The sequence below is a fragment of the Jaculus jaculus genome, chromosome 15 (genome assembly GCF_020740685.1).
Source record: "Jaculus jaculus isolate mJacJac1 chromosome 15, mJacJac1.mat.Y.cur, whole genome shotgun sequence".
NCBI classification, from domain to species: Eukaryota; Metazoa; Chordata; class Mammalia; order Rodentia; family Dipodidae; genus Jaculus; species Jaculus jaculus.
In genome coordinates this window covers 3855603-3882561 of record NC_059116.1, presented here as the reverse complement: position 1 = coordinate 3882561, position 26959 = coordinate 3855603, and the positions used below count along the sequence as shown (strand labels likewise).

At 46.6% G+C, this 26959-nt stretch overlaps 1 protein-coding gene across 3 annotated transcripts in view; it reads right to left on the bottom strand.

Annotated features, from left to right (window-relative positions):
* Nucleotides 1-26959, bottom strand: part of Nedd4l (NEDD4 like E3 ubiquitin protein ligase) — a 323634-nt gene that overhangs the window by 54758 nt on the left and 241917 nt on the right. For 2 of the 3 annotated variants that reach the window (XM_004654771.2, XM_045134685.1), the window contains 8 exons: nucleotides 21504-21554; nucleotides 12661-12722; nucleotides 12423-12525; nucleotides 10732-10898; nucleotides 6244-6379; nucleotides 4836-5012; nucleotides 2689-2763; nucleotides 922-981 (listed from right to left, as the gene is read on the bottom strand). In XM_004654771.2, the coding sequence (XP_004654828.2) occupies nucleotides 922-981; nucleotides 2689-2763; nucleotides 4836-5012; nucleotides 6244-6379; nucleotides 10732-10898; nucleotides 12423-12525; nucleotides 12661-12722; nucleotides 21504-21554 (831 nt within the window). The remainder of the gene's footprint in view (nucleotides 1-921; nucleotides 982-2688; nucleotides 2764-4835; nucleotides 5013-6243; nucleotides 6380-10731; nucleotides 10899-12422; nucleotides 12526-12660; nucleotides 12723-21503; nucleotides 21555-26959) is intronic. The other variant, XM_004654774.2, reaches the window with a different exon arrangement.

The window sequence follows — 26959 nt, the reverse complement described above, 5'->3', positions numbered from 1 at the left end:
GGGTGGAGCCTGGTTCTTCCAGTACACGACTTTCCTACAGACCGGAGAGGCTACGGACACTGAGCCAATTGCCAATTTGATGTTTATGTAATACTGAGCACCACATTTTAACCACAGACCTGCGTGTTTCTTTAATTCATCACTGGCCTCCAGAATCTCAGCTGCTGTACATGTAGTTAAGGTTATTCAGAGGTAATAAACAGATACAGCAAGTGCCCCAAAGGTAACACAGGAAAACTCTCCAAACAGCCATGTCAGCTGAGAGCATCAGTTACATATAGCCTGGCCTGACTTTAGGGTCCATGTAGGATATAATTAAAGCATTAGTCAATTATTCAAAAGATTTGCATGATAATCATAGATACCTGTCTTAAAGCAACACTAAGTTTTCTACATCTTCAAAATATCTTAATTTCCCTGCCCTGAGAATTGTACACATGCTGATCCATTCCTCAGAGTTAAGCCCTTGGTAGCAGAGAAAGGTCATTCACTGGTTTATGATGGAGACACAGAAAAATATGACCTCCTGCTTCAAAGAGTGGTGTCAGAGATGTGGAGAATATAGCTTCTCGCAAGTCTAGGACTCAAGCCCAATCTCGTGCGACTCCTGTGGCTTCTCTGGTTCTCGCCCAACCATGTTATTTTGAGCAAGCTTACTACTACCAACGATAAGTTCAGCAGGAGGACAAACACTCAAAATAATCACATTCAACACTCTTAGCCAAGTTTGACAGTATCCCATATGAAATGACATAAGACTCAAAATCATTCCCTTTCACCCAGTATCTTTGAACAACTTCAAAAATGAGAAGTTTGAAATAAGAAATATATGTAGGAGAGAGAATTGTCAGCACCATCTGTCCGAATATCGCCCCTCCCCCACAGACTTCTGCTGTGAATGCATGAAGAAGCGGTCGTTACCGTCGGCTCCTCACCACCCGAGACAGTTGACGAGCGAGCTCTCCTGGATGGAGCAGTGGGCTGTTAAAGGGTAACGTACATCAGTGAAATGCACTTGGGAGGCCAACCACTGCTCTGTTAATCAGGAGTCACCCCTGTGACAGCATTGTCAAGCAGGTGCTGTGAGATCAAAAGTCCCCGACACCCAGCCTGTCCAAATGAAGCTGAGAGGTACTGATGACCAGCAGCAGATGACAGAGTGACCTTCACAGCACTCCCGTGACACCCCAAGGAGGCTGAGGCTGTGTCCTCTATCTAGGTGACCAATGCGAGTGTCAAGTTTAAAAGAGAACCATGGAGGGTCATTCTGATGTCCTCTACCGTCCAAAGTGTGTGAGGTTCTCATGTCTGCCAAACTCTCAGAAAGGCCACTGGTGGTCAGCAAGTCCACATCATCAGCATCATGTGAACTGGCAAGGAGGGATCATCAGCTTCTAGGCAAGGGAGCTTGGTGGGAAATAAAACTGATAATGATTTTGGAAAGTTGAGGAAGTGCCATTAATTTACCCAAGAAAAATCACAGAATCATTAGAGAGAGAAGAAGGAGCCCCACTGCCACATCAGAGGTGATTGTGTTCTGGGGGGGCTTGTAATGAACCCATCTCAGAAAAGACGCTCTTGTCAAGCTAGCCTACTTGGCGTAAGTCACGACTGAATCTATTGCCTTAACTGGTATGACCATTACTTTATCTTTTTCAAAACATAAAACACTAAATAAAACCTAGGTGAAAATACCCTTCAAAGCAGAGTAAATTAAAAAAAAAAAAAAAACCAACAGTCACTGGAAGAGGGTTTCAAAACTTTAAATGCTTTGCTTTAAGCTCATTATAATGAAATAACTCCACAATAGTCAAAGGTTTGTAAGCAATTAAGAATGACAACAAAATAGTAAACATGGTGGCTCATGAGACACACCCAGCACTCAGGAGGCTGAGGTCTACCACAAGTTTAAGGCCAGCCTGGGCTACATAGTGAGTTCTAGGCCAGCTTGAGCCAGAGCTTAAGATTTTGGCTCAAAAAAAAAAAAAAAAAAATCCCCATAACCAAACAAACTAAAGGTTAAGGCTTTGACTGAATATCTAAAACCACCGAGTGTTTCTACCACTCAAAAGGAGAGACAAATTTATGTAACACTTCACCTTCATAACATCTCCCAGGGGCTGGTTTGCCCTCCAGTGTGAGACTTAGTTTTGTATACACTGGGTGTGTTATGCTTACTACAACTGAGGGTAGGGGCATGACAGTTGAGTCTTCAAGTGGAGCTGCCTTTACCGAGAGAGCACAGGGCCGCCTGGTGGGGCTAAGAGGTTGGTCCATGGGCAGTGGGAGTTAGGCCATCTCGCCAGGAGAGTTCTTCCTGTTCGGAGGCAACTGATGCATTTGCAGAGCCATCTAGCTGGACCGCAGCTACGGCGGCCAAACCAGCTGAGAGGAATCATTCGTAGATCACATGGTTTTGGTGATGCACAGGAAGCACATCAGAATTGGCAAAAATTAGGGTGAAAAAATCAAAGCCATGAAGTTTTCAGTCTTTACCAGACCTGAGTAGAAGTCACAATTTTGTGTTTGAAAGCCACTCACTCGCCTTGGGAAATTTGCTAGGAAAATTACAACTGTCTCCTTTCTGTGGTGAGTGGATTTGCACAGGAAAAACTCTCCCAGCAGCCCCAAAGTATTTTAAATCAAAGCCAAAAAGCCAGCTGACGACTGGAAGTAAGTGTGGGTTACCGGTGGAAGGTGTGCCTGCTCGGCGACGGCGTCGGTGACACTGCAGGACCGCAGCCTGGAGGCCGGCTCTCTCTGCTGCAGAGGAGGAAAGACAGGAGGCTGTTTGGAGGCAGACTCCCCAGTGAGCCCACTCACCAGAGGGATCCAATCACTTTCCTTTTTAAAACACGCAGAGAGAATACCCTTGAAGAAGCCAGCTTATTCTGCTTCAATTCTGCTTTTTCAGCAGACTGGGGTCTAAAGCTGATCTTAGAGTCAGCGGCAGAAGTGAGAGAGGAAGACGATAAGATAACTGTAAGAAGGCCGATGGGACAGGCCCCCCTCAACACTACCGTACAAAGAGCTAGCTGAGCTGCATGTCTGCGGGACTCAGAACCCCCCTCCTCGGAGCCATCGGGGGCTCATAATTCTAGCTTTCGATCGAGTGGGACTCAAGTAGTATAGGGTCTGTGGTGAGACAGAACAGTGAGGCTAATCCAAGAGCCATCTTGTCTTTTAAACATCATGTCTTCTGTTCTTCTCACCATGGGGATTCTATTTGGTTAACAAAGCCCAGCAGAACTTCCAGGAGCCCCTGGCAGGTCACAGACAGAAGCCGAGAGTCTCCCCAGTGCTAGGTTCACCTACATACAACTCTGCAGTATGTATTGTGTTTAGCACTTTGCAATGACAAATGAAACAATATAATGTCCAGGCAATGGCCATGGTGGTGAGGTGGGCTTCCCACGCCTTCCCACATAAGACAGCACAAAGGAGTCATTCTTGAGTATGAAGTCCATCCTCTTGTCCTTGAATTCAGAGCCTCAAAATAAAGATAGGTTCCCTAGACATTCTAGGTTAACATGACCTGAGAATAATATACTATTGCCTTGGGTCTTCAGAGTACGCATGCTTCTAGAATAATTAAAAGCAAGAGCTCCCTATACAAATCACTACAAATGCTAATTTGATATTGACACAGAAACCTCAGGTGTTTTTTTTTTTTCTCCCATCTCATTGGCCAATGGTGTATAGTGGCTTTGATTTCTGCAATTCTTTCTTTTGTATGTTTTAAATACACGGCTTTATTGCTAATGTTGTTTCCATGACAACAGGTTTACCAATTCAAATATCCCATACATGCAGCCTCTTTTCCTATCCACTTAATACTAAATTTTCATCTCAGTGGCACTACTCTTTTTGAAAAACATTCACTGAATTTTAATGAGAAAGCACATTTAAGAAATATTCACCAAAATTCATATATAATAGAGGCCCATGGTTTCTTTTAAAATGGAAAACACAATAAGCAAAGGACTCATCTTTTTTTTTTGTGAGTGCTTAATGTGGCTTTTACATTTTATGCCTGTGTCCTATCATTTACATTCAATAGGCTGTTAGTAAGGGACTGTCAGCCATTTCCAGTGAAATGCCTACCATCATTTCCCACACGAGATCATTGAGTCCGATTTCCTGAGAAACACTAAGTATGCACTGGGTGTCAGTTCCAGGCATACGAAGGAATTGTCTAGGAGCTCTTCTGCAATCATGCATGGTCAAATGTAGAGCTCTCTGGGGTCGATTTTGTTGTCTCTCGCTGGGGCTCACAGTTATCTGCAACTTCTAGAAAGCATTCCCCTGGTGGCAGCGAGCTGTAGCTCTACTGCTAGGTGATGTCAGGGCTTCACGCACCAGGACACTGGGCATCTAGCATTCAAAGTTTGCCTGGAGTGGGCTACTTGTACGCTGTGTCCCTCCTTAAGTGTGAAAGGGGTAAAACACACAGACTGACCCAGTAAGACTTCAGGAGGCTGGAAGGCTCCTGAATCTCAATAGCAGGGCCACTCTCATGACAAAGGCACTATTTTTATGAGTTTTTTGGGTAGGAAAGATGTTCTTCAAGGTTAAGCTAGCTCTTAAGGAAGTCATGGAACATATCAGGACAAGTTGGTGGTGGAACATAGCCACTTTAAAAAAATTAATGAAGATTCTTACCTTCCCAGGCTTATTTCAGTATGGCTCTGCCTAGGGAAGGAGTCATTTTGGAGGACATCAGGTCAACTGGGAAGCTGGAAGAACCTGGCCTATTTGCATACAAGTCTCTCCTAAAGCTACTCAAAATGACTGTCAGCCAGGTTGCTCAGCCTTTCTAACAAGTCACTACTTACGATCAGAGAGCTGAACTGTTCTCCATTGGAGTCCGGAGTGACCTGCAACCTTCTACTGAGCTCTTCTGAGAGCTCCTGGGGGCTGGTCCGAGACACGGGGGAGGCGGGTGGTGGGGGCAGAGCCAGGCTGAGAGAGTCTCCTGCCATGTTGACTTCTTCTGAGATGGTCTCCCAAGGCTTTTGAGGACAAGATACTAGGGTAAATTCTAGGATGTGGGGGGTCTATCCTTCATTCCCCCAACAAGTACATTTAACACCCGTAACCATTAAGATAACTATAATCAATGTCTACTTAGCATGAGGCACACAATCTTCGCAATTTTACACAAGGAAGATAGGACGACCATCTTAATGAACAGACGAGGGAATGGAGCTCCAGAGTACGACCATCCTGAGGTAAGAGATTGGTTGGGAAGGCCCACTGCATAAATAAGAGGCTGGCCTAGGGGCTCCTTTAAGACAGTATCTCCCAGCCAGGCGTGGTGACACTCATCCTTAATCCCAGCACTCGGGAGGCTGAGGTAGGAGCATCACTGAGTTCGAGGTCAGCCTGGGCTATAGCAAGACCCTACTTCAAAAAAACAAAACCAAAACAAAACACCCCCCAAAAAAGGAAAAGAAGGTATCACCTCCCAGAGAGACATGGTATTGGCCACTGTATGAATGGGATAGAAATCACCTAGAAATTTACAAAATGATTTTGTGGCTTTCTTTTCCTCTGCTGAGGATTCTTAATGAAAGCAGCACCCATGCCATTCATTAACTGTCACTAAACACTAATATAAGACAATTTTCATTGAATTTATTATGGAATCATTCACTTGCTTTTCTAATTTCGATCTGTGCAACATTTTATGAATGATTTTTCTCATACAAAGTCTAGTGAATAAGCAGCTATTTGGTGGGATGGAAGGTATCTGATATGTTTCTTAATTCATTTTCTTCAGAAATGCACTGTGACTAAGTGGAAAATTATAAACATTTATATTAACTCAAATTTGTAGTTTTTGGGTAATATGTATCTTTTAGGATGTCAAAACAACTCAGCAGAAATTTGTCTGCCCTACCCAAACGAATCACAGTCCTCATTCATTTGCTCCAATGATAACCCTATCTAAGGTCATTTCATGAGCTTGGTTAGCCCTTGGGGGAAAATAAATTACTAACGCCAAGTTATCTTGAGATTCTCATCCTGGAAATAATGGCATTCCCTTTTGTAATGATAATGAGACTCATGTGTGCCTGATCCAATGTGGTTTTCATGAGCATTTTCTAATTTAGTTAATTCTCAGATGGCAATCAATTAGCTACAAGGCCACAGTCTTTGCATTCTGGACATGGGTTACTGAGAGAAGACATAGGGCCCCTGGAAAGCCCCAAGTGTTGGCAGCGTGTGGGGACGGCGTACCTCGGGGCCCTCTCCGCCACCTTCTGAGGCCTCGGGCTCCAAGTCCTCGCTGATGTGTCTGCGCGAGCGGAAGCGACGGTGGGCCGCCTCCTGGTTGATCTGCCGGATGTTATTGTCCGACTCAGAGGACACGTCCCTGAGAGGAGGAGGGTGCGAGAAGACATGTTTAGAGCTCGTCCCCCAACAGCCTGACCCTCACGGAGGGCCACACACCCACTCAGCCATCACTGTCACCCACAACACGCAGGCCATCAAATATGAGAATCCTTCCACTTTCTGGCTGGAGCATCCTGCAGGGCTCATGTCAAACACACACACAGCTTGAGAGAGGCAGTTTCAGGGGCTACAGCATCTTCCAGGCACATAGGGCCCCTCGGTAGCTGCGGGCCACTGGCTGCCCACAGATTCCAGCACCACGGCTGTGCAGTCCTCTACGTGAAGGGACGGTGTGTGCACAGAGCTGGTGCGCACCTCCATGCAGATGAGCTCAAATGCCAGTGATTTCTAATGCTTATTCAATAAGAGCTCTCATGCTGCACTGTTTAGGGAAAGAAGACACGAAAACACTCTGTGGGTTCGGTAGAGACATAACATGATTTCCAGAATCTTCCCTGTCTGTGGTTGTTTGAATCCACAGGCGGGGAACCCACAGGCAGAGGGGCTGGTGGTACCTCAAACATTATGTTAGTATGCATGAGAAGAGAAATGCCAGCCCACGAAGCTGTCCTTTGCAGAGTGGTGGGTCATGTCTGTGGAAGCATGGCCTGTCAGCAGAGAGCCTCTCAGGAGACCAACGGTGACAAAACAGTAGATTTGGGTCATTACTAACTGACCAAGACTGTTCACAGTACAAATTCAAGGGTGCGATCTACAGGTAAAGACTCTTGACCTTACATGAATTTGTACTTTTTGTCTTATTATTATTGTTAGTATTATCATCATCGTTATTTTGTTTTCTTTTTCAAGGTAGTGTCTAGTTCTAGCTCAGGCTGACCTGGAATTCACCCTGTAGTCTTAGGGTGGCCTTGAACTCACAGCGATCCTTCTACTTCTACCTCCCGAGTGCTAGGATTAAAGGTATGTGCCATCATGCCTAGCCTTTCTGTCTTATTTTGACCAAAAAAAGAAAAAAATAATCTCACAATTATGAAGTTCATCCTCCTTCCCTTGACAACCTAATTTTTTTTTCTAGTTTTTCAAAGTAGGGTCTCACTCTAGCCCAGGCTGATCTGTAATTCACCATGTAATCCCAGGGTGGCTTTGAACTCACAGCAATCCTCCTATTTCTGCCTCTCAAGTGTGGGGATTTCAGGCATGCATATATCACCATACCTGACCTAATTTTAATTAAAAATTTTATTTATTACAGAGAGAGAGAGAGAAAAGAATGGTTGCGCCAGGGCCTCCAGCCATTGCAAATGAACTCCAGATGCATGTGCCACCTTGTGCATCTGGCTTATATGGGTTCTGGGGAATAGATTTTCAGTCCTTAGGCTTAAGGGGCAAGTACCTTAACAGCTAGGCCATATCTCCAGCCTGCCAACCTAATTTTAGAAATTCAAATCAGCTGAGATGTGAAGAACATGATCATGTCATATCTTTTAAAAAATATTTTATTTTTGTTTGAGAGAGAAAGAAGCAGAGAATGGGCGTGAGTGAACCTCCAGCTGCTGTTAATGAACTCCAGATGCACAAGCTACCTTGTGCATCTGGCTTACGTGGGTCCTGAGGAATTGAACCTGGGTCCTATGGCTTTGAAGGCAAGTGCCTTAACCACTAGCAATCTTTCTAGCCCTCATGCTTTTTTTGTTTTCATAATGTTTCATAATGTTCTCAATCTAGGGCTCTGAGTTGAAAGCTTATTTACTCTCTTAAGAGATAGAGGGAAAAAGAGAAGACATGAATATGAATGGGCATATCAGGGGCTCCTGCTGTTGCAAACTCCACACCCACGCACCACTCTGTGCATCTGTCTTTACCTGGGAATTGAACTCAGGCCATCAGGCTTTGCAAACCAGCATCTTTAACTACTGAGCCATCTGTCTAGTCCTGTTTGATGCTCATTACTGAAGGTGAACATGCTTCCATCCATGTATCGGCTATCATGCTTCTTCCGTTGTGATTTGTTGCTGGCCCTTCTCCACAGAGGTCACATGATGTTGGCCAATGCCAACAGCCATGAACGGGAGTTCTCCTCTCCTAGGCTGATTAGCTATGGTGGACAGCGGTGCTTAGTTTAGGGTACTGCTACCAGATTTCTGCTGGTCCCTGCATAGGTCCAAGCCATGGGTCTAAACCACAAATAGCTACAGTATTCAAATGCTTTTCCAACTGCTAATTGCAATGGTCACGAGTGAAAGGGAACAATAGTAAATTTTTAAAAAGCACCAACTACAGGCATTGCCACCTATATTTACTATCACAATATCTTGATATTTATCCCATCCTTGGAGCGATGAGCAGGAGAGTCAGTATGTGACCAAGAACAGTGGACAATTACAAGAATCTACTGGGACACTCAGGGAGGACTGTCTATTCTTTGCCTCCACGTTACACAAAATGAACACCAACTGACATGGCCATATTTTCTAGTCACTCCCCCATTTATATGGTCCGAAGACTTCTGTCATTTCTAAGGGCAAAAAGTTTGAAAGAAAGCCTTCCAGCAACCTGCTGACACCATTGGCTTAAAGGGCCTCACTGGCAAATTTTTTTCAATTTGGGTTGAAGAGAAAATGGTCTCACCTAGTTATCACCTACTTGCCCTTATTATACATTAAAATTTATATAACAATTTATCACATATAATTGATAACAATATTACCTTAGCTATCAGAAAGCTCATTAATTTCTAGGATACCATTTCTTTCCCTCAGTATTTTGGTTTTGCCCCTCGCTGTGCATTAATAGATTTGGCTTTTACTGCAAAGCATGAATTCCTAAAAAACTTTCAAAATCTGTTTTCAAAAAATTGAGTGGCTGGAGAGATAGGTCAGCAGCTAAATGCTCTTGCTTGCAAAATCTGGTAGGCTGAGTTACATTTCCCAGTGCCCACATAAAGCTGGATAGATAAAGTGGCACAGGCATCTGTGATCCCAATAAGCCGAGGATGACGGGCGACAGAGCTACAACAGTTGGAAGCTCATGAGCCAACCAGCGAAGAAACCCTGTCTCAAGGTGGGACACACATACCTCAGATCTGTCCTCTGAATTCCACATGGGCATTGTGTAAATGAATATACACATGTGTGCGCATACCCAGGCATGCATGAATACATGCATGTGTGCATAAATAAATAAAATCCAAGTAACAGTTGAGGTTTCATTTGTACTTATTTGCTACCACTGATACAAAAATTAGGGATGGAGAGATGGCTTAGTGGTTAAGGTACTTCCTGCAAAGCCTAAGGACCCAGGTTTGATTCCTTAGTGCTCACATAAGCCATGGTGGCACATGCATCTGGAGTTTGTCTGCAGTGGCTAGAGGCCCTGGCATGCCCATCCTCTCTCTCTCTTTGAATCTGCCTCTTTCTCAAATATTTTTTTTAATTACTAAGTGAACAAATATTAACCACGCCATTAAATCCCTGAGGCTGGTAAGTTATTAAATAGTAATTACAAATTTTGACTGTGCAAATATCCTATGTGTTTCTAATTAAATCAAGTGAGTAATAGATAAATTTCCTGAAAAGAAAGTTTTTGTTTTTTTTTTTTTAAAGATTTAGCCAGGCGTGGTGGCGCACACCTTTAATCCCAGCTCTTGGGAGGCTGAGGTAGGAGGATTGCCGTGAGTTCGAGGCCACCCTGAGACACCATAGTGAATTCCAGGTCAGCCTGGGCTAGAGTGAGACCCTACCTCGAAAAACAAAACAACAAAAAAAGGATTTTGTGGCAGTTTTCAAATTAAACAATAAAATGGAATAAGAATCCAAAACAGGGGGGCTGGAGAGAGATGGCTCAGGGGTAGAAGGCACCTGTTTGCAAAGCCTGCAAGCCTGGGCTCAATTTCCCAGTACCCACTTATAGCCAGATGCACAAAGTGACTCATGCATCTGGAATTTTCTTGCAGTGGCAAGTGGCCCTGTTGTTCCCATTCTCTCCCTTTCTCCTTATAAATAAAAATATTTTAACAAAAGAATCCAAAACATTAAAGAAATCAGTAATAGCAAGTCCATTTGCATGCTGTTTTCCATGCTGGGTCAGTCAGGAGAGGACAGTGGAGATAAAGGAAGCGAGCAGACATCAAAGTGAAGATATATCTAGGAAGGGCCACCTCAGCACCTACATAAATACATACTCTGATCATATTACAATGGCAGTGGGAAGCAGGCACTGTAGCCTCTTCCTTCTGATGCACAGACTTAGTGTCTGACCTCATACTTCACCTCAACAAAGATGGACCACTGAGTTCCCAACCTTGTGCCAGAGTTACCATCCCTCACTGTGCAGAGCAGCACTGAGAGGTCCATGCCATGGGGTGCTACTCACATCAAGCTGGGCCGGTGCCATTGTGTGCTCCGGTTGTTGTGGTTGACATAGTAAGTGCGGCCCAAGTTGTCCACTTTCTCTTCCCACCCTGGGGGCAGAGGAGGGGGAGGGAGCTCCTCCTGGTGTTGGGACGCTGAGTCATTTGAGTCAACGACTTCCCACCCATGCTGTGGAGGGAAACGAATGGAAAGTCATGAGGCAGACTGTAGGGAGAAGGCCATTATGGTGTGTTCTGTATGCCCTTTGGCCTTGTCCTGAAGCTCTGGGTCTCAAGATAGCTTCCTGCATCACAGATGGATATATTCCCTTCCAAAGCCTTATAAAAACCTCAAAGCTTTACATATCTTTTGAGAAATAGTCAATTACCTCACAGTACCTTCTAAGATGAATGTGTTTCCGGGAGCCATTAGGTTTGGACCTAGAGTCTATTTAGTTTCTTAAGTTACTATGTGTGCTTGTAGATTTCCATGGGCTATTCTGACTTGAAGGCCATCAGGGCTGAATAAAGCCAGTCACATGGGCAATGCTATAACTGTTACAACTGTCATGTTTTTACCAGCTCCATGAATTACATATGTATACTCTAACAGAAAGCATGGTGTGAGTGATCAGAGTGGAGGGAAGGCCTATTGGTCCCCAAAGAGTATTGTACTGGGCTGGTGTGAGGAGAGGAGAAGCTTCCATTTTGTGTCTCCACAGAAAGAAGAGTCTGGAAGCTGCTACTCAGGCACCATACCAACAGATGCATGGTGCCAGGGTCACAGTTCTACTGTTACGACACATACTTTGGGCATTAAGTATTGCTTTCCTAACATCCCCTAGTAAAGCCACTGGAAAATCAAGTAATTCACTGGTTATTGCAGTTGGAAGGCAAGAAGAGTGTAAAAAAAATTCCCTGGATTTGACAAATCTGTTGCTTTGCTTATGAAATCTCAACCTCCACTATTGCCTGCCACCCACTTCAGTCCCAATCACATGGTCTAAGCTGTGGAAACCCACATCAAAACACTCCCTGCAAATGCAGCCTCTTGGTTGGAGGGGGTATGGTCAGCTTGCCCACAACACATCACCCACATGTCACATGTATGTGACAGCTGCAAACAGATGTGGAAACAGCCACAGAAGGCTTGTTCAAGTGTGCTTTGAGAACAATAGAGAACCGGGCTAGTGCCTGAGATACATGCTGAGAAGGTATGATGCAAGCTGGAATACAGGTATGTGGCCAGAAAGTGAAGACAACTGCTAGGCCAGGAGAACCACAGGAAAAATTCCTCTAGACTAATTCCACAATGGCATTTCCAGAGGATGCTCTGTGAATACACGCTGTCACCTGTGGGCCAAATGATTCAGAAATGAGGAAGAGATTTTCTAAATCACCTTATCCACTCTGAAGCAATTTCAGATGCTCAGAGGAATTTAGAAAGAACTGCAAGTCCAGAGCAGTAAGTCTTGTGTGAGGAGAATGGTCCATGGCGGCAGGGGTGATGACAGATGGGACAGCTGTATCTTTCTCTCACTATCAGTGGTAGGACACAAGGCAAATTCATCTGTGGACTGCCTCAGACAAGTGCAGGGATGCACACAAGTGTGCTCATATTTCACTCCATAAACATCCACTCCCGTTAGGAACAGAGTCTCAGAGTGGGACCCTGGCCAGGAAGCTGGTCACAGCTTACAGTTGTCCCACGTACCTCCATGTCATCCCTCTGCTCGCTGCTCTCCTCGTCTTGACCTCCGTTTTTTGGCATGTACGCCATTTTCAACCGCAGAAACCCCTTGACTCGAGACTTATGACTGTATACAGGAAGAAAAGCAGTTATAAAGGATAAGGCTTCCCTCCGTCCTTCCCGTTTATGGCATCTGGTCATTATCCTCAGAGAAAACAGCACCCCAACCATCCACCCCCCAGGCATTCCCTTCGAAGCTCACCTTCGAGGTCGTAGGAGAAAATCCTTAAATGTATAAGGTCTCTCCATGGTTGGGTCTTCTGTCTAGGGGAAGAAAACAACGAATCAGCCAAAAGCAATATGCCTGGATCATTTCCTATTTTAGAAGCACTGGAAGGGATCGGAGGATGTATTTTCATATTTTAGAGTATGGTAAGGGGGCAGATGGAGCAGCAGGTATTAGATGGTTCATTAAAAATCCGAGAGGCCCGCCAAGGTTCATGTACTTAAGATCCACTAGATGTCACTATCTTCACCAGGTTCCAGTACCAACCCCAGCCAGAGACAAATGGTAAAATTACAGCCAGCATTGCCAAGCATCAGTTCTAACTGCAGGGTGCGGCCTCCATCTCCCAGAGCCCGTTAACTGTGGAGAACGAGCGGTCACTGGTGCCTCATGGCTCTTGTGACTCAAGACACCTACACGTGGAGTGAACAGAGTACACGACTTCATCTCTCACATTCAATTATCAAGTCACCAGCCTGAAAGCATTGACAGGTTACGTTGCTCTGCACCGAGCACCCAGGAGGGACCACCCACAGCCTCTGCTGGGCTGACTGCATGAGGCTTTCAGAGCAGCTGGGCTCTCACTGCAAAAGAAACGGGTTCCTTTTATTATGCAACACTGGTTGGCCTAACAAAAGCTGGAAATTGGAAAAACGCTATTATTTTTAAAATGTGCTATATAGTAAAACCTCAGATAACTAGACCTTTCAGTGGAACATGATTTGAAAGATTCACTTTTATAGGAAGAGAGGCAAGCCACACCATCTTGTCACGTGTGCGCATGTCTATGTCTGGATCATTACCTGTTAGTGTCCTCCTGTCCTCGTTGCTGTCTACTCTCTAATAAGATAAAAACCCCTTCCTACATTCCTACCACCTGTAAGCTATGTGATCTGGCCTCTCCACCTTACGTGAGCACGCCTCCAACCACTGCTCACATGCCAACCGTGGTCATCGTCTCCCCTGCCATAGGTGCAGATCACATCTAAACCTGCTGTGGCGTCCATGCTCTGGCAGGTCGTGCTGGACAGCTGACTCCATGCATGGCCATCTCCACTTTGCCACCCTGCCCTCAGAGAGTTCATCCTAAACTGTCACCCTCAGTCCACCCTTACCATCTTCTGTCCTGTCACTCTGTTCAACTGCCCCTTGCCACCGTCCGAAATTACCTTGCTTATTTATTGCTTCATTTATCACCATCTCTTCTAGGAGGAGAGCCCACGAGATCAGGCTTGAACTTACCCCGCCCCTCCTACTGCTGGGGTCAAGAACTAAGTAATGTGTTAGTAACTGAACACCTCATTTACAAAAACTGAGCCCTGAAAATTAAGTTCTTTGGAAGAAATACCATTACATCTCTGCGTTGTTCCTAGGTAGTCAATTAAACTTCAGACGGTTTGGAAATGTTTTCTATACAAATTTTCCATAGACACATCACTTGTAATGGGACACTTAGCAATAGAGACTGGAATGGCTGGCACTCTCTCCTTTGCTCAGTAAGTCAAACCAATAAGTAACTAGTCAATTTCATGGGAAAGACATGTGGCTACTCCTGTAGGGTGCAAGGCTGCCATGGCAACCACTGGCTCGATCCTATGGCAGACAAATTCAGTGATGTGGGGCTCCACCCTGTAAGACTTCCAATGGAGGAATAATACCGATTCTGACTTGGGGACCAAAATGGCTCTGGGGTGAGAGGTGCAATCTGAGAAGTGTGGCAGGGTCCGCGTAAGTGGGCACATGGGAGGAAAGACCGGTGGGCCTGGTCCCGTACACGGCCTACAGAACGGCCGGCAGTGGCAGCAGGGAAGCTGGGAGCAGCAGAGCGCATGCTCGTGGGAAGCGCAGACTCGCCCGCAGCCCTCAAGAGCGAGAGGCGGACCTGGGGTGCGAGTCCTGACTGTGGCTTAAAGAGCCGGCTGGACTTTATACTCTGGGCTCTGGTGTTAAGACTGGGGACAGGAATGGGGTCCTCCACTCAGCTGCGGCGGCTTATGTTCAGTCCTCACAGGCATGTCGGGCCCACTCCCCAAACTTGGCCATCACCACCGTAAGCTAATTCCATGCTCTCACACCATGTTGGTGTTACCAGCCCAATACTATGCAACAAGAAGTAGAGGAGGGCCGGGCTGGGCCGGGTGTGGTGGCACACGCCTTTTATCCCAGCACTAGGGAGGGAGGCAGAGGTGCGAGGATTGCCAGGAGTTCGAAGCTACTCTGAGACTACATAGTGAATTCCAGGTCATCCTGGGCCAGAGTGAGACCCTATCTCAAAAAACTGGAAAAAAAAAAAAAAAAAAAGCAGAGGAGGAAAATGAGAATGTCATGGGAATCTTCTAGCCTGGATAAGATAATGATCTTACGGATGACACAGGTTCCACGTGTCCCAGAGCAAAACTAGATGAGTACCAGGACGGCAAATGATGTAAATTCACAACACTTTTTTTTAAAAAATTTTTTGAAACAAGGTATTAATTTCTGCTGCCCTCCACCCCCACCCCCATGCTAGAATTACAGGAATGAGCCACTGCGCTTGGCTTGGGGCGGGAGACAAGCTTCCGGGCAGAGTCCTCATCTTCAAGAGAGCAAGCGCTTTGGCAGAATCACAGCCTCTGCACCACATGGGGAGATAATTCTGCAGGCAATGGTTGGGGAGGTCCCAGATTCAAAACCCGGTTGGAACCCCCAGCTTCCACCAAGTCCCCAGGCTCATCCTGGGCTCCACCTCCATCCATACCCTTCGTCACACTGCAGGCCAGCATTGCTACCAGTCTGCCACCATTGGAGGTGTCACCTTCCTTTCTCGGCCTGGTCCCCCCACCCCACAGAGAACACTCTCAGAAGTGGATACATGCCTCAAGTCCCCCTAAGTTCCATGTTAGTGAAGCTTGCGTACCTTTGCAACAGTCACCAACATGCCCCTAGTCATGAACACGAGAGGGCTGTGAAAGAATGGTGAGCGCTGGGGTGGCCTCCAAGTGCAGTGTGGGCACTACCCCCGTCCCAAGTCCCCAAGGCACACTCATGGGTCATTCATGGATGCTCTGCGTGGCTGTGACTGAGATGGAGAACCTGACATTCCTGCAACAGATTCTTTCTCTGTCCAGTGCAATGTCTAGGGGTGCAGAGTCTGTGCTTGGTAGGGGCCCTGGGGACTGTTAGGGCAGGGCAGGCACCAGTGACTGAGGAAGAGGCAGGGAAAGTTCTTAACAGGCAGACACCTGTCAGAGAGCCACTCTGTTGTTGCTGCAAGCCTTGGAGTTATTTTTAATCCCGAAGTAATCGGTAGGTACAGGATACACCGTACGCACTTTCAGGTGACGACACACTGCATGCTGCTGCAAAAGTGACAACGGTGTGAGGCCACACCTGTGGCTGCTCCTGGCGCCCCACGGACAGGCGATCAGGAGCTGTGTTGAGAGGCCATCTGGTCAGTGACAGGACCTTCCTCAGTGACAGCCTCCCTCTGGGACTGGGCTCAGCTGCACCTCCAAGGAAATGAGCATGTCATGAGGCCCCGGAGCCTCTGCTCAGCCAACAGAGGAACAGCGCCAGTGCTCGGCCCCAGACTCGAAGGGAAACCCGCTCATGGCTAGGCTGGCACCTTCCTCTTAGAGAGCAGAGGACCAGAAGGGAATGTTAGATACATATGCCACCTGTCTCCAGACACGAAGTCCACAGTGCGTGACAGGCAGATTCCTGTCATTTGCAGCCTGACTGTTGGAGACGACTTCAGAGCATGGCTGGCGCCTCCACAGCTCTCTGAACCATGACAAGGAGGCTCGCTCTCCCTCTTCACCCTCCCCTCTCGTGCTACTCCTTTCCTCAAAGTGGAATAAAGTGGGAAGAAGTATTAAAGAGAGTTGGTCTGACAGAGAAACAAGCAAGCAGAGGTCCTAATCATTCTACACACTTGAGCCTCTTCCTACACATCAGTATAGCCCCCAACAAAAACAATAAACTTGGAACATCGAGATATCCAAGAATAATGTGAATCATGATTCTAAGACATTCTCTTTCTTTTTTAAAAATATTCTTAAACTTATTTACTTATGAGAGAGACAGAGAGAGAGAGAATGGCATGCCAGGGCCTCTAGCTGCTGCAAACGAACTCCAGATGCATGTGCCGCCTGTGCATCTGGCTTACGTGGGTCCTGGAGCAATCAAACCTGGGTCCTTTGGCTTTGCAGGCAAGCGCCTTAAGCGCTAAGCCATCCCTCCAGCCCTAATTCATTCTGTTTCATCTGAAGCACTTGATCAGGATGAAGCACGGAGGATTCCGTGATAAAAGGGGGCAAAGTTGATTTTCTTCCTCCTATTACTGCCTCCCTTTCCTGCTCTGGGGACTGCCCATTGCCTATTTGGGCCACTGCAGCCAATAACTGCGACAGTAACTTTCTGCCATGCAGAGCAGCTGATATCATCAATTTCCCACAGAAAAGAGCTGTGAGGACCCTCTGGGTCAGCCTGGGATGCTTCTCTGGGTCAGGGAATTTATGGCTGCATGAGAACAGTTCAAGAGGGCCATGTCTACAAATCTGAAAGTGAGGTTTTATTTTATTTTTTATTATTTTTGAGGTGTGTGTGTTCATGTATGGATGGCGCTGTTCCTCTGTTGGCTGAGCAGAGGCTCCGGGGCATCATGACAGGACAAGCTTGGGTATTGTTCCTCAGGTGCCAGCCACCTTTTTTTTTTTTTTTTTTTTTTTTTTGGTTTCTGAGACAGGGCCTCTCATTGGCTTGGAGCTCACCAGTAGGCTGCACAGGCCTGCCAGTTAACACCTGGGATCCTCCTGTCTCTGCCTCCCTGGCTGTCACCTGACTTTTTAGAGTGGATTCTGGTGGTTAAACAAGGTCCTCGTGCTTGAAAGACAAGCACGTTAATAAGAGCTTCTGGCTATGCTGGCATAGTGTTTTCTTGAAGGAATAAAGCTTCTTACTATATTAAGCAATAAAATAATGCCTCATTCATACTTTGAAATGCCTTAGGAATAAATGATTATAGGCTAACATGTAGAAATAGGTGACTATTCTGTTAGCCCAGATTTAGAAACTAGAAAAAAATTAGTTCAAGTTTATGCCCATAACTCAAATTTCAAAGCCTTTTCTTCCTACCCAAATTTTAATGTTCTTAGCTCAGTACATATACAAAATTACAGAGAAATGGTCTGAGGTGAGGTTAGGTGAAGGAAACCTCACTTTATTTGCAATCAGCAAGAGGTGGGAGAGGGAGGGAAAGAGGGAGGGGGGAGAGGGGAGATCAGAAAGGAATGTTAGGTACATACCTCACCCATCCCTAGATCAGAAGTCCTCAATGCCTGACAGGTAAATTGCTGTCATTTAAAGTCTGACCACTGGAGACTGCTAAAGAACCCTACTGGGCTTGGGACTCCATGAACTCCATTACGCATGGTTCCCCCAGGAACCATATGCATGACAAAGGACATTAGAATCACCCATTTTTGACCTAAATCAGGGACCCTCTGGCACAGTTTGCAAGGGTGCCATCTGATGAGCTGCCAGTTGCCCATGTGGCTTCTGAAGTTTTGATGAAAATCACATGGGATTACAGAGATGACACAGTAGTTAAAGGTACTTGCTTTCAAAGCCTGATGGCCTGGGTTTGATTCCCCGGAACTCAGCTGAAGCCAGATGTACAAAGTGGTGCATGTATCTCGAGTTCACTGATAGTAACAAGAGGTTTTGGCATGCCCATTCTCTCTTTCTGCACACACACACAACTATAAATTAACTTCTCCACCATACTCGCCACCTTTCAAATGCTCAGCTGCTCTGTGTGACTCCAGGGATGGCGGTATTCTGCTACATGGAGGCAAACTTGCTTCTCTGACCCATCTGTAAAGATTAGAATTCCACCGTCATGAATATTTGTTGAAGAAGTTGAACTCTCTAGCCAGAGATGGAGCCATACTAAATCAGTTAATAATCACACATGCAATCAGATCCATTAAGCCCTAAAAAGGGTGAGGGAGGGTCGGGGCCAGCTGTGCCCCATACCCCTGCTCTCAACAAACCTTTTCCATTATGAATGACTCAACTCAGGCATTTTAAAAAATCATCTTATTTTGTTTACCTAAAATTGAATGATTCTAACAAATACTGAATCTACAGGTCAAATATAAACTGATCATGATCATGGTTATGCAGCCAGTCAAAAAAGAGGATTCAGTCCCTACTCCACAAAACAGATCCAAACACTAGCATGCATACTCCATTCTCACACTTGAGCATCAACAAGGAGAATAAATGACCACAATTTCCTCCACAGGTGTCGTACACAGATGGTCAAGAACCTCAGATCCTGGGCTCCAAAGCCGAGTCCTTTTAGCACAGAATGCTTCATTTTTACCACCACACAGAAACCAAGGGACCAATCTTCACTCCCTCCTTTTGTTTTTATTGTCCATCTCCCTGAATGGGGTTTGTTCTAAAAGCTAGTCAAGGGGCTGGAGAGGTAGTTCAATGGTCAAGGCACTTGACTGCAAAGTCTAACAGTCCCCATTCGATTCCCCAGGACCCACGTAAAGCCAACTGCACAAAATGGCACATGCACCTGAATTTTGTTTGCAGTGGCTGGAGGCACTGTCATGTCCATTCTCATTCTCTCTCTCTTTCCTTGCACATAAATAAAATTATTTTAGTTATATTTATTTATTTGACAGAGAAAGAGGGAGAGAGAATGGGCATACCAGGGCCTCTAGCCACTGCAGATGAATGCCAGAAGCATGTGCCCCCTTGTGCATCTGGCTAACGTGGGTCCTGGGGAATCAAACCTGGGTCCTTTGGCTTTGCAGGCAAACGCCTTCACCACTCCAGCCCAATAAAGGTATTTGTAAAAGCTAGTCAGCTGCAGCGGGGGGCTTCTGACCCTCTCACTGCCAGCTTCTCTTTGGGCATCTGTGTAACCAGGAAGATTCACTAGCTTCTAGGTAACACTGTCCTACCTCTTTCATCTGCGAGGCTTAAAACCTTGTTGTTAGCTTTAGTTTACTAGCATATGTTACTTGTAAGAAATAGTGGATTTCATGTGACATTTCGCACATGCATACTACAAACTCTGAGCAGAGTCAACCCTCCTCCCTTAATTACCCTCTCATTAACCTGCTGGATTTTATCCTAATGCTGAGGCTTGGCAGCATCTCTGAACACTTACCCTCGCCTGTACTCAAAATTCCAAGCTCAACATTCTCTGTACCACAGAACATTCTCCTACGCTGTGGAAGCCATGTCTAGCTACTTTTAATCAGCCGTTCTTAAATCACTCACAACGAGGACTTCTTGGAGCTGTTGAAATTTTCACTTCTTCCTCTAAGAGGCTGTTAGTACGTCATTTCTCTTAGCCAAGATGTGGACTTACTTCAGGGATAACTGTAACCAAGGATATCCACAAAGGAAGCAGCCAGCTGCCCCACACTGCGAGGCCATCACCCTGCGCCTCTGCAAAGCGCCTCTGTGGAGGCTGGAATGTGCACGTCTTTCCTTGCAGTTCACCTCCTGTCAGTAATACCTGAGCGGAACCCTCACGTTTCTGGTGGCTTATGGGATTGATCTCACATAGAAGCAGAGGCACCCTACTCCAGGCACCTCAGAGTTCCAGGTTTTTATATGGAAACTAACAAGGATGTTTGAATGCTGTCACTCCCGCTTCCAACCCTTTGCAAGAGAATATACATTTGCTGTTTTTCTCCCTGAATAGCTCCCCCGAGAGAGTGAGAGTAAGTCTCTTGCCATCACATTCCTTCATAGCATATCTTCCCTCGTCATGCACAGTCTTTCTTGGCATTTAACATCCGGGAATAGCCCCAGTTTCTACACAGCAGGAGTCTCACACTATATGCTTCCTGTCATTTTAGTTTATAGACTATTTATGCTGTGTGCTTACACAAAGCATTGAAAAACATGATGCCCTTGTAAGGCAGAAATATTTGACTATCCTCTCCTGGTCACTTTGTGCTGTCCTCGGGAAGAAGGCGGCCAAGAGGTAGGATGGAACAATCTGGAAAATTATAGCTGGAATATGACTCTACTTGCATGAAGGTTTCAGTTCTTGTTCCCACATTCTTTTATTTATGTATTTGCAAGCAGAGAGAATGAATGGGTGCACCGGGGCCTCTAGCTGTTGCAAATGGACTCTAAATGCATGCGCCACTCTGTGTATCTGGCTTTATGTGGGTACTGGGGAATTGAACCTGGGTCCTTAGGCTTTGCAGGCGAGTGCCTTAGCCACTGAGCCATTTCTCCAGCCCTCAACATCCTTTCTACACTGCCATAGTGTGTAACTGACATCCTAAACTACAGTGCTGTCTCAGTGAGGAGGTATGAGGCTGTTCTGGGGCTAGGGCAGAGTTCCTGGTGGGCAGAAGTGAACAGGGTGCTCTTACCCTGGTGAAGAATGCCATGAACGTACGTGGGAAGGGCAACCTGTGCGGACACAGCTGGAAGAAACGCCACAGGCAGTTCTAGCGCGCACAGGGAGTCCCAAGGCCATGTGGGAGCAAAGACCAAGTTGAAGACAAGACAAGGAGCTGGGCAGGAGGAGATGGCTATTCTGTGAGGGGGGAGGACACTCAAAAGGGATCCGGAGATGTTGAAAGGGGCAGTCATGTGACCCAGACGTGTGACTTCACAGCTGTTAGTCTATTTGACCTGTCAAAGGACCTCTCTTGAGCAAAGGCTCCTCACTCATTTCAGCCTCTTCCTCACGCTGAGGGGAGCCAATGCGCAAACATACCAGCTAGAAACTGCTAGACATCCCGCCCACAGCCTGCAGCCCAGCACACGGTAACTTATGTCCTTACCGGAAGGTGACTGAGAGGCACGTCCACCTGGCCCAGGAAGTCGTCCCGTGTCTGCAAAGAAGAAAACAGGGTTAGCATTGCCTCTGTTCACGGAGTGCCGGCAGTTCTTCAAAAGTGTTCAACTGTTTCCTTGCAAAACGAGACAGCCTTCCGGGACCGGGACCGGGACCGGGACCGAGACCGGCTGCAGTGGGAGGGCCAGCGTGGAGGCCGAAGACAGGCACAAAGCTGTCACCAGCAGGCCAGGGCTGGAAAGCTCACGCATCTGATCTTTACCTGTGACACTCAGGCCAGCACCCACTTCCAAACAGAAGGCCAAGGAACCTTCTCTGGGGGCTGTTGGGGCAGACATGCAAGGCCGCGAAGGGTTTTGGTCTCAGTTAAAAAAAAAAAAAAAAAAAAGACAAGACTAGACAAAGACAAAGAAGTTGGGAACATTTTAGCAAGTCATTATGTGCTATGAATCCAAGAGTTCCCCAAGAGTGCAGAGATTAAGAAAGCCTGGGTGGCGTAGTTACTAATAAATCTTATAAACTGCAGATCATAAAACCAAAAAGGCCTTTTCTATCTGGCAAGCACACACAGCTTCATAACCCACACTGGGAGAGGAAGGCCGCGGTGGACACTGCTCCTTGCGTGCTTTCTGCCCACCACACAGCATGCTTCTTCCTGATGTAACTGGGACCCAGGTGCAATCCATTACATGACACCCCCTGTTCCCCCCCAGACCACTCAGATCCAGGGGTCCCTGGATGGGCCCCAGGGAGCCTCACAGTTACGCTCATACCATGTTTTGTGGTGCCGCGCTTGTGGTCTGACCTCTGCTGTTCAGAACCTGAGACGCAAACCAACAAGCAATCCTCACAGTAAAATATACGACCGCATCCACCACATGCAAAGGCGGCTGGAAAGTTCCTTACATGGAACCAAACCCGTCCTACAGCTCATTGAGGAAAAGCCAAAGAGCCTAGCCTCGCTCGTGCTGAATCCGGGGCTCTGATTCTTGCTTGGCCTGTTTACTGAGAAATGCTCTAATTTACGCCAACTATTTTGCAAATGCACTTAAAATTTTTTTTTCTCTTCCTTTAGGGCATGGACAGGTAAATATGAACAAAATTTCTGGAAATGATTGGCTTTAGGAGATTCCTTTATCTATGTTAAAAAATGTGATTAACTAGAAAGTTCTCCATCCTCTCTAAATGATGCGAGAAGGATAATGAAAAGTCGAAGTTAGCATTGGTCAGGTGTATGTGGAGAATGCGAGAAGCAGCCAAGCTTCTGATGAGATTTTCAGTGCCTGTGGTTTTTTTTTTTTTTTTTAAGCTGCACCTGGCATAACAGAGTGTAAGTCACAATACAAAAACATGTTCGTTGGAGGCTGGAGATATGCTTACAAAGCCTGGCAGCCTGGTTTTGATTCTCAGAACCCATGTAAAGCCAGATGCACAAAAGCAATGCATGCATCTGGAGTTTGTCTGCAGTGACAGGAAGTCCTGCCATACTATGCCCTTTGTCTTTTCTCTTTCTCCCTTTCTTTCCTCCTCCCTCCCTCATTCACATCTGGCAAATAAGTTTTAGAAATTTATTTAAAAAACAACAAAAGCCCAACAAGAACAAAAGTCCGCCAAACATCACGTTGAGTACAAGAAGGTCAGTTGGTGGACTGCAGGCTCAGCATGCAGCAAGCCCCGGGTTCGGTTTCCAGTGGCAAACACAGCGCGTGTGAGGGTGTGCACTGGCAATCTCAGCATGGGGGACGCAGAGACAGAAGAGGCAGAAGGTCAGGGTCCCCCTCAGCTTGCTAGTGAATCTGAGGCCAGCCCGGGGCACATGAAACCCCTATCTCTAAAACGCAGTAACAACAAAAAAAAAAAATAAACTTCAACTTACAGCGACCACTACAAAACTGAATTTCTTATGGTTATTGTTAAGTGATGAAGTGCTGAGTTTCAATCAACCTTATCTATTTTTTTTCCCAAGGAGAAGGAAAATAAATGAAGTGTGTGTGCATGGGTGTGGAGGCCAGAGGATGCCACTGCATGTCTTCCTCAATCACACTAAAGTCACTTTATAATTATCATGTGTCTGCATCTACACACACATGATATATGTATATGTGCATGCATGTGCCATAGCCATGTGTGGAGGTCTGAGGACAACCTGGAGATGTTTGTCCTCTACCTCCACCGTGCTCCAGACAATCTCCCCTGGTGTGATTTTGCATTCGCCACATTGCCATATATATGTCAGTTTAGCTGTACAAAGAGATTCCAGATTTTTCCACATAGCTGTCGGTGCGTTAGGAACACAGACACATGTGCCAATTTGTGTCTGGTTTTATGTGTGCACTGTGGAGCTGAACTTGGGCTGGCAGCCTTGCTGAGCTACCTTCCTTAGTCTCTCTCCACTTTACTTCCTGAGACAGGGTCTGGCACTGAGCCTAGAAGTCACTGATCCTGGTAGACTGGCTAGCCAGCAAGCCCTAGGGATCCACCTGTCTCCACCTCCCAAGGGCTACAACTATAGGCATGCACCATAATGCCTGGCTTTTAAAAATATGTGTGCTGGGGATTCATACTCAGGTCCTTGTGCTTACAAGACAAGCACTTTACCCACTGGGCTACCTCCTGAGGCTGGCAACTCCCATTAAAAATTAAATAGAGGAATGAGCTGTGGTTCACATGAACTCAGTTACACATGTAAATAAACGTGTACTAAGTTATGATTAAAGTCAGCTTCTTTTTGGATGCCATCAAAATATGTTAAATGCTACTCAATTACAGAAAATGAAAACAATCTAGTGTTTGAGGTTTTAAAAAATATTTATTTACAAGGAGAGAAAGAAGGGCGGGGGATAGAGAGAACACACCAGGGCTCTTGTTGCTGGCATTGAACTCCAGACACATGTACCACGTTGTGCAACTGGCTTTACATGGGTACTGGGGAATCAAACCCTGGATGTCAGGTTGTGCATGCACGTGTCTTTAACCACTGAGCCGTCCCCACAGCCTGCATGTCCGAGGGTTTATTCTGAAAATCTCAGAGTAGTGAAGTCTAAATTTCTTACAACACATGGAAGCATAGGGAATTTACATGAATACTAGAGAATCAGAGTTTATGCATCGGGACAGAGTAGGACCTCAAATTTTATGTTGTTCCTCAAGACAGCATCCCATCTGCCTCTCAGACGGAGTCGGGAAAACGACCTCTGCTCACCCCTCGCCCCTGCTCAGCCTGGAAGACCGCGGAGGCTGCCCCAGCGCTGGCACCGGGCCGGGCTGAGGGAGACGGCGTTATTCTGCGGCCACTTCGGAAGCACCGGAGATATCTGGAAAAGGAATGGCTTGAGCAACTTTCCCAGAAGCTTTTAAGATCAGATGTCACAGACACTGTGACGGCCCCACAGCTCAGTATGTCAGAGCCACCTGAACATCCTGATGGATATCATCTCTAGAGTCTCTCATTTCTCGATGAAGAACAGACAAGGAGAAAGACGCGGTTCCTACCACCACCCAGCAGGACATCAGCCTCTGCCACGCACACCAGGGAGAGCCATGTGGCTCGGGCAGAAGCAGAGAGTGCTGTGGCTTCTTCAAGCACTGAAGTGCTATGGCTTTCCTTCACCTCCGCCCACCTCTCACAAACCCTCTTCACTTCTGCATACAGCCCCCTTCCAGCGTGAGCCCCTTCACCTCCGCCCACATCTCACAAACCCTCTTCACCTCCACATACAGCCCCCTTCCAGCGTGAGCCCCTTCACCTCCACCCTCATCTCCAACCCTCTTCACCTCCAGCACCAGTCTCCCTTTGTCTTCACCCACAGCACCCCCATGCACAAGCCCCCTTCACCTCCACACAGCCTGCACTGTGTGAGGCCCCATTTTCCCACCTAGGGCCTCTGACTTCCAGGTGAGCTGTTTTGAAAGATGCCACAGAAGTAACCTTAATGCAATCAAGGCTATAAGGCATAAGGCAAAGGTACCACCATCAGTCTTGTGGCTTCTTGTGTTCCTGGGAAACCCACCTCACATTCCCATGCCTCAGAACACATGCAAACCTCAGATGAGACACAGAGGGGGAGGAAGGAAGCGAGGCCAGGGTGGAACCTGGTTATTTAAAAGGCTCTCAGACATCCGCTCCTAGGCCACTTCGTTTTCAGTGGAAGGACGGAAGCCTACCATTCCCTCAGACAGAGAAAGCTGAGTCCTGGAGAGACTGGTTCTTCTTATCTGAGAAATCTTCCAGACTGAACAAGCCTCAGTAAAGCCATGCTGGGGACAGGCACAGCCACACTACGTGGGCTCAGTCACCAGCAGGAAGAACATCTGTTTTAAAGACTGTTTTGCTTGAAGGTCAGAAAGCACTGAGGCACAGGGAGGTGGATGGAGCGGGGATACTTCTGCCAGCACACTCAGGCATCACTGCAATCGCAGTCTAGTTGTGGTCCAGGGACCTAAACCAGGCCAGTACCACACTTGGCTTTGCTGAGCTCAAATGGGATCCTTTTTGACCCAAGTGCCCACGTAAGACATCAGAAAGGAGTTGTGCCTGATGTTTCCCTCCCTCTGGGTGGGTGAAGGTGGCTGGGCAGCACTTATCCCTCCCCCAAATATAAGTACATCCTAGGCCACAGGAACTGTAGTTTTGATAATACAAGCATTTGATAATCCGAATTCATGCACAGTAAACTTGGGGAGTGTGTGGGTCCCAGACTCCTAATGTGACCAGCATCACTGCGCTAGGATCATCAACTCACCCGCCTCTTCAAGCGAAGGTCAGTCACAGCCAGATGGTCTGCTCAGCTCACCTCAGTTGGGGCAACCAACATTACCAGTTGTCAGCTGCCACAGTGACAAGGGCCACACAGTCTGGAGCTGCTGAGTAACGGGACGGGCAGATCCCAGAGGAACTCACAAGGACAGCACCTCATTTTGCTATGGTTTGAGATCAGGATGGGTTCAGGGAGGATATAATCTTTTTTTCAAGTTTTAAAAATATTTTGTTTTTATTTATTTGAGAGAGAGAGAGGAAGAGAGAAATAGAGACAGAAGAAGGAAGAGAATGGGCTTGCCAGGGCTTCCAGCCACTACAAACAAACTCCAGATGCACATGCCACCTTGTGCATCTGGTTTATATGGGTCCTGGGGAATTGAACCTGGGGCCTTTGGCTTTGTAGGCAAGTGCCTTAACTGCTAAGCCATCTCTCCAGCCCGAAGATGTATCTTTGAGCAGGGTCAGGAAGGCCCACAGGGAGGACTAGTAATGAGCTGCAGAAGAGAAAACCCATTGAGGAGTGGGTGACAGAAGGCTGGGTCCACTGATGGACGGGGCACTGGACAGTTGTGGCGGGACAGAAGCAGAGGATGGATCACAAAAGCCCCATGTAACTCACGTGTGTGAAAGAAGAAACAAGCGGCTGCTGCAGAGAGATTGAGTGTAAGGAAAGCATGTTTGGA